Source organism: Vespula pensylvanica, chromosome 1, assembly GCF_014466175.1.
Source record: "Vespula pensylvanica isolate Volc-1 chromosome 1, ASM1446617v1, whole genome shotgun sequence".
Classification (NCBI taxonomy): Eukaryota; Metazoa; Arthropoda; class Insecta; order Hymenoptera; family Vespidae; genus Vespula; species Vespula pensylvanica.
In genome coordinates, this window is record NC_057685.1 from 19,470,578 (window position 1) to 19,478,830 (window position 8,253).

General features: G+C 43.8%; 1 protein-coding gene across 2 annotated transcripts in view; it reads left to right on the plus strand.

Annotated features, from left to right (window-relative positions):
• The window catches only part of LOC122631512, a 95,380-nt gene that overhangs the window by 10,940 nt on the left and 76,187 nt on the right, over window positions 1-8,253 (plus strand). For both annotated transcript variants that reach the window (XM_043817278.1, XM_043817287.1), the window contains exons 2-4: window positions 3,019-3,048; window positions 4,927-5,029; window positions 6,748-6,967. In XM_043817278.1, the coding sequence (XP_043673213.1) occupies window positions 3,019-3,048; window positions 4,927-5,029; window positions 6,748-6,967 (353 nt within the window). The remainder of the gene's footprint in view (window positions 1-3,018; window positions 3,049-4,926; window positions 5,030-6,747; window positions 6,968-8,253) is intronic.

Genomic DNA, 8,253 nt, shown 5'->3' on the forward strand with positions numbered 1-8,253 from the left:
AGAGAGAGAGAGAGAGAGAGAGAGAGAGAGAGAGAGAGAGAGAGAGAGTTCTCGAGTACATGCACATAAGCATGCATTCGCATAAAAACGCGGAGAAACAAGGTACAATGCAGAAGCGTGTACGGTGGTATGGCACATGCAAGGACAAGAACATCTCAGCTCGTATTCACACGTAGACGTCCATTGTCTCGACTTGTTCGAAGGTAAGGGAACGCAACTGAAGCGTTAAGGCTGACATCGTTGTTACGTTTTTCTTTTTTTCGCCACCACCTCTCTAGTCTAGATAACGCCCATTTATTTATGTAACGCGTTCTCGCGAATTTCAAAGTGTATACTCTCGCAAAGTATTCTCGTTTTTCCATCGTATTATTTCTTTTCGAGTCCATCCACGTTTCTTCTCTATCCCGAGACGCAAGTACCGTCGACGTCACCACTACCCTTTGGTTTTCAATCCCCATTCGCATGGCGGTCCCTTTTGTCTCGATATTCGACGACATCTCCTACTACATCTCTCTCGTCGTTGTCTTTTGTACTTGATATTTTCAAGAAACACTTTTCAAAGTTGTTCGTTGATTATCTTTCTATTGGACGAATTCGAAAGAACGGCGCGTTCGTCTAACATCGCTGGATCGATCATACGAGCGACACGTACGTTTCTCTCTCATTCGATTTCTTGATCGTCGGCTGCAAAACGAACGAAATTTTTCCTTACCTTTCTCCCTCGTGATTCTCTTCTTGCATATTGGCTTTGAATCGCGACTGGCCCATTGCCAATGCCATAGATACCGAACGGCTCCTCGTAAACACATAACCGTTCCCGCGCAAATTCCGATTATTTTTAAGCGACTGAGCGTAATTAATTTGTAAAGAGCGCGGATAATGAAGTCGCGTTCACCTGTTGGCTCTCTCTCGCTCGCTCGCTCTTCCTCCTTCGCTTAGGTCCGTTCGAATAGAAGTGCAAAATACATATTTGCGTTGCCAACGGGACCGAGTTACGCTTCTTTCGGTATGATTGTTACTTTAACTCCGGTCTGGGTCAGTGACGTCATCGTTTTTAGGCCGCCCACTTCAAGTTTGTACGTCGTCCTTTTAAATATTTACACGGCGCCTGCGACCGAGTCGCAAGCGTTTCCAAGAAGATAGCTTTCGTCTTTGCGTCCGTTGAAAGAAAAGCTGAAACGATCGCGTACCATCTTTATTTCCTGTTCCAACGAGAATAAATCTAACTGAGAGAAACTGCTGCAATCTCGAATTTTTCTTCCGCTCAAACTCGATTTTTATTCGATACGCATAGAGCCAATGTATTTTACATTCGATGAATTATGTATTTTAAAAGGAAACGTAAGGTCCGAAGGCGAACTATTTCGTCGGTTTAGCGATCACGCTAGGCGGATTTTCTCGTACTAGCCGCGCGTAATTGTAAAACGACAGACGCATACACTCGCACGCACGCACATTCGCACGCGTACGCAGTAGAGTCAAGCTCGCGGCGAAGCCATTCTCGTGTCTCTTGCACTTAACCTTAGAAACGAGCTATTCCTTTTCACACGAAGGAAGGGAGGTGTTCTCATATATCGACTGGCATTTATTAGCACAGGTCATTGCTTCAGATCGCAGTCGGCCGTCGTTTAAAGAGATAGGTGCGCGCGCGCTCGCACGATTAAACTCCATCGTATCGGATTACGGCGTAACAGCGTGTACGCTTGCTCCCGTAATGTGTGACACGCTACCGTGACCTTTTCATTAATAAGAGGATATCAAAAAGAAAAAAAAAAAAAAACACAGAAAATAACCAGCGCGTCGTTTCTTACGTCTATTCGCGTCTTTCCCTAAAGTCTACATTGGCTGACATTATCGATCGTCATAGTTTACGGTTACGAAAGATCAATTTAGAAAGTCCTTTGTGCCGGTGTATAAACAAACGAACAAAGCAGATACCTGCTGCTCGACAAACATAAATCGTGTAAAGCGCGGATGTACGAGGAACTACGGCTTAACGTTCTCGACAAAGTCCGTTGGTTTCGTGAGCGAAGGCAAAACGCGTTCGGCCCTAAGATACGGGAGCTTGTTTTGCGTCGGGTGGAAGCGTAGTACGTACCGCATGTTATGCCAATCGATAAGCCAAACTTGCAAATCCTTGCTCCGTGTTCGCGAACGAGACTTCGCTGCTCTTCGACTCGAACCATTTCTTTCCTTTCTCTCTGCTCGTTAGATCGGGAGACGTCGTTCGAAGAAAGCTGGCCAACGTAATCATTATAATTATATTAAAGCGTATGCTGACACGGTAACGTGGCACTTTGTTCGACTGCGCTACGTTATCGGACATTATCTAATTAATCGTCTCCGAAGCACGTAGCGCTAGTATAATTTCCATTGTCGTCCGCCCTACAACTTCATTTGAATATTATCGGTCTTAATCTTTTGAATGCGTTTATGCAGGTTACGCAGTCTTTGTAATTCGACGTAAAACGCTAGTATAAATCTCGACGAAAATGTAAACGCCTGCACGAAACGTCGACGTTGTCGTCTCGATTCTAATAATCTGCAAGTTCTACATACATAAAATTGATTAGTAGTCAACGTTTACGTGGCACGTACGAACGAAACTCGTTGACTCTTAGCACGTTTTACATCCGCGATCGAGCGGTACCGGGACGGTACCGTTTCTCGATAAAATCCGTTAATTCCATCAAATCAATCGTCCCGTGCAAACAGACGGTGCTAACGGCTTATCGACATCGTCGGTCCAATCTATTATCAGAATGGAGCCGCTCTTTGACCGACACCTTTTTGCCTTCTCAAAGAACGCGATAATAATTGAGAGATCTTTTCGAAGGAAGAGACGTTTTACTTTTCGCAAAGGCCAACCTTTCTATCTTCGGAGTAAGAAATGGAATCGCGCTGTAAGCTTTCAACGGCTGTCACCGATAGGCCGATCTCTACGAAGGCATCTGATCGCGATTAAGACTTTGACTTTTAATATTTCCCTTGGTTTAACGTCTCGGCTTTCTGTTGCAGTGAAGAAGGCGCGGTTCGTCTGCGAGGAAGGTTCGTATCAACTGATATAGAAGAGGAGAGCAAAGACGCGAAGAAGAAAAGAGGAGAAGAGACAAAGGGTCGAACGACAGAGAAGCGATTCACCGACTCGTCGGCGGATCGTTTTCTCCTGCCATTTAAACTTTCACGAGAGAAACGCAAACGTGGATCCGACCGAGCGTAACGGCGAACGATTGTCCCACAGAATTGGAATCGAAACGATACCTCCGTAAAGAGAAGTCCTTAGTTACGCTCCAATTCTGAGATCCGCGCAAAATTTGTTGCGTTCGGATTGGAACGCTTCCAAGTTAAAGGTTATGTGACTTTTCGTCCGGAATATCGCGACGTTACGTTCGTAAAAAGTTAAAAGAAATTATCATCGTTCGGCCGGTGACACGTCGCGAGTCGAGTCGCAATCGCGTTCCTATAATTTTCGAGAGTGCGCCTCCAAATGCGTTATTCGCGCTCGTTAAAATACCCTTTTACGACGATGCCATTCGATTTTCATTTCCCTCGAGACCCCTTCGAAGCTCCTTCGAAGCTTTTCAATTTTCCATATCGACGCGTACAAACCTTGAGTCCTTTTTATACTCTTTTATTCTTCTTTCTCATATTGTGTTTACCATCCGTTAACTCGAGCTTTAACAACGCGTCTACTCGTACGCGTCTGGAGAGTTTAGAGAGCATTATTTCATCGCGCATAAAACCACTCCTGCGTGTAGGATTTGTTTTACTTATCGCCCTTTCTTCCTTCTTGTTGGAATACATACACGCAAATATACACACTTTCGTTCTTTACGCCTGGCGTCTCTTTCGTTCCGTAAACCGATATCGTACGTGGAATGTATTGTCGTCCGTATATATCGTTAGTCGATTAGAGATAAGAATTAATTAACACGAATTTCAGCGTGGTCCCACTTATCTCGTCGTTTTAACGCTACCGCGATAGAGATGATTTTTCCCGATCGTGCTTGTACATTGATATCATCGACGTACGTACTTGTACGTATGCAGTGGAGAAAGAAAGAAAATGGATATTCGCTGATAAATTCGCGAAGAAGGTAAACTTGATTTTGTTCTTTTCAAATCGGATCAAATGAGATATTGCCGTAACGCGTATTCGAGAGATGAAAAAATTGCGTTCGAGGATGCAAAGAGCTAAAGTGAAAGCGTCGAGAGAGGAAAAGTGCGCGACCTTTTCAATGAAACGCGCCTTGCTGGCGAGGGCGGGAACTTCAATGGAGAGAAAAAAAGAAGAAAAGGAAAGAAAGAAAAAAAGAAATGCCGCTAAATGAAATCACATCTTTGTCAGCTTTTGGCTTTTCTACGGTCAAAAGGTCGCTTTATTTGTACTCTTTTCGATTTAGTCGCGTGGGCGCGCTCATTAATTTTTTACCGATCATCTATAGACCCTTTACGACGTAAGGTAAAAGACATGGAGATTTAAAGGTGGATTTAAATCGGTAAAGAAGGATTTATATGTTTCCTAAACGAAAGCAGGAATGCCTGGGCATTTGCGTCCAGAGAGGGGGAGAGAGAGAGAGAGAGGGAGTAGGCGAAGTCGTAAGTAAAGTTATAAAGTTATGAGAGCGAAACTTTCCCGAGCGTTTGCTACGGAATAAAAAGATATAAGGAAGTAAAAGGGTAGCTCGATCTTGGACGTACTTGGCGTATTTGGCGTATTTACTAATGCGCGCAACAAAAGGAGAATTTGCGATGGTGCCTCGAGGATAATTCGGGTCGTACGTTCCGCGTCTAGCGAGCACGTAACCTTTAACAAAACAACGTTTCTCTCGTGAAAGTGTAGCGACTGTTTGCTCGCTCGTACGCTCGTTAGTCGACGGTGCGTCGGTGCGTCATTGAACGGACGATTATCGTTAACGATTACAGCGGATGACTTCAATTCGTACGTAACGCTGAAGCTGCAGAATGTAAAGTCGACGACAGTCACCGTAAAGGGGGCCAATCCAAGCTGGGAGCAAGATTTCTTATTGTGAGTATAGTTTTTCTACGTACCGTTCTTCCATCGCTATATTCTAGTAGATATCGTTTCGTACGTAAGACAAAGTAGATGAATGCGAACGAAAGAGGGTGGAGAAAAGCTGCGAATCGAGGTCAGACGGTGAGTTTAAGAGGGTTCGATTATTTTTAAACTTTCAACGAGGTCGGAGGCGAAGCGCGGAGCCTCGCAAGAAAATCAATTTAAATTTAAAACGGTTGCTCACGATCATCGTCTTACCTTTTCCACCTTCTTCCAAAAGTAGCTACCTTTTTTGTTCGAGTACGAGCAACGGTTTACTATTTCTTCCGCTATATTTTTCTTTCCGAGTATCTTCGGGTTCGATCATTGGCCGGACGAAACGTAGATACAAAGATACGTATCGAAAAACGGAATGTTGCGCGGCTATAAATATTATCTCCTGGCACGCGTTATTGAGTTTCCGTCTACGGGCTTGAGAAACGCTGTGAAATCCGAAATTTCGCGATCGACTATCGAGCCCTCTTAAGGGCTAAACCGATCCAGCCCATCGATATAGAAATAGGTGCTTAGGTTCGCGCGACGAGATAGCGGACTTAGAGAATGGCTCGATTAGCGAGATCGCGAGATAGCGAAATGCGTTTAATATCTTTCTTTTTCCCTTCTCTTCTCTTCTTTTCTTCTCCTTTTTCTCTTTTGATCCTCCTAGAAACGCGAATGTGGCTTCAACTGGTCCGATTTAAAACGATCCGCTCGTTTCTATGCATCGTTAGCGCGGCTCGAGCACGATCTACTTAAGGTTTCGATCGTAGGGCCGCCAACGAAGAGAGGATTGATCTCTCCGGTTGCACGTAATTATCGAAGGAACGCGTGATCGCTCGCTAGCTCGAGACTCGAGAAAAAGCATTTTTCTGGATCCCTCCTGTTTCGGATCTGTTCTGGATCTGTTTTGGATCCGTTCTACATCTATTTTACGTCCATTCTACATCTGCTTCGTATCTGTTCTGGATCGAAGGGCCGCCTCGAACAAGTGGCGAATGACGTCATCGATATTTCTATCTAGCTATAGTTCAAAGCAGCCGGTTCAATGTTTCCGCCGGTAAGGTGGCTTACGGGCTGTCCCGTTTAAAACTTCTAACCAATGAGCGATCGATCACCGTCTTTTATCGCTATTACGCGGATATACACGCGTTTGCGTTTCGGCCAGCAAATTCGATTCTTGCTTCGAAAGATTCATTCGATCTTTTAATCATTTTTAGTAATAGTAACCATTTCTAGTTGATAGATCGCTTAAGCAATCAATCTCGAACAATTCTAAATTTTCAAAATCTAAGTAAACGTTTCGAACCTGAGGACGCGCGAATCGTGACGCTAAGAAACGATCGACCGTTCGATCTCGGATCGTTCGGATAGGAAACTCTCGACGCCGCACAAATCCTTAGGTACGAACTAACAAATCTTTAACCTACTTTCCGTTCGGTGCACGCTTTTGTATTCGTTGATCATATATTTAACGTGTATTTGTCTCGGTCGTCGACAAAGAACGTGACGCTTCAAACGACGACGGTCACGGCGTAACGTAACCATTAATAATTACGCGATCGCTCGTTGTTCCTTCGAATAATTACATAGGTTCTTGTTTTCTTACGAAATTCGATCGCGTTACTTCGTTGGAAACGTGTGATTCGCCATTAAAAGTTAATCTTGCAAACATTCGTTTTCTTTATTTTCAGCGAAACAAACGATATGAACGCTGGCCTGCTAGTAGAAGTTTGGTGCAAGGGATTTCTCTGGGATCGTTTTCTCGGTTACTACTTCATCCCACTTTCGGAAGTGTCCTACATGAACGAGGTAACGTCAAATAAGACTTTCGAGACATCGGCGTTAAAACAAGAGCAACGCGTATCGTCCGATAACAACAGCAATACACAACCACTCGGCGACACTCGGACGGTACACTCAACACGATACATACACATTTTTCGATAGAAGCATCGTTTTTCAATCGTACGTGCATGCGCGTAGCTGCTTTTACCGAAACGCAACTTGTTCGGTCGTTACGGCGTCGCTCCGGACGTTCTTTCTCGAACGCAAAACCCTTGGTATTTGCTGGAAGGACTGAAAATCAAATTCGGCCAGTCGCAGCAAATTTTCGCAACGATTTTCCCGACCTTCTACGGAACGTTTGCGAAAATTTACGATCGTAGATCTCAAATTTTCGTTCACGACGATTATTTGAAGGAAACTTTAAAATCGCTAAAAATCACTTTATCGTACGTTCTTTGTCTAAAAACAAGAAACATCGGAGTAGATTTTTTTTTTGTATGTTCAATAGATGGTAGTAACGTAGCTATAGAAATTTCTGTAGAATTTGAACTCATGCACGTGCACTATCCGATATAAAGGCGAGTAGTCTTTTCCAGCATACTGTTTCGTTCCACGCTTTAGACACGATTCTATTGTAAGCTTAAGAGTTGAAAAACTTTTCGATAAATTTTCTTTAGTTTCATCGACCTTTTGTTATCTCTCGGATATCTCCATTAATAAGGAAATTGTATCGCGGCAAATTTTTACCGATATTTCTTTCATCTGCCTCGTACCATAGCCAATGCTTTGATTTCTTTGTTATCCTCTTTCTCGTATCGTATGCAAAGATTTTCTTTACGTCGATTTCACTCGAAAATATCTCGCTAAATGATCATGGCGAAGAAAGTTGGTTCAACGAGTAATATCGAAGCTTCGAGGGATTTCGAGAGAACAGAAGGAACGCTAATTATTTACGAAATGCCTCGAAGAGGGCTCTTTCGGAAACACATTCTTTTTCCGTTTTCCCTCCAACCCCGATTTCCTCGGAATAGTACATCTTTTCCTTTTTTTCTCGATCATCTGGTCGAAATTGGTAGACGAAACGAAATTCGTTGAGTGTTTTCTCGTCGAACCAACCGAACCCAATTACCGCCCCACTCGTTGACCGAAAGTGCCACTATTTTTTGAGACCCGAGTTCATTCGATAGACGCTAGACCGATTCAAGCCGTGAAACTATTTTTCCGATTTATTGTATTTTCGGCAAGCTTCGGCCGTCGGAACGATCCGTTAAGCGCATATTTCGCTCAATTTTCTCGTTCGAGCGAAACGACTTCGATATATGCAGTCGGTCGGAGGTACCGATCAGGATAACGAGTAATGAAACGAGAGAGAGAGAGAGAGAGAGAGAGAGAGAGAGAGAGAGAGAGAGAGA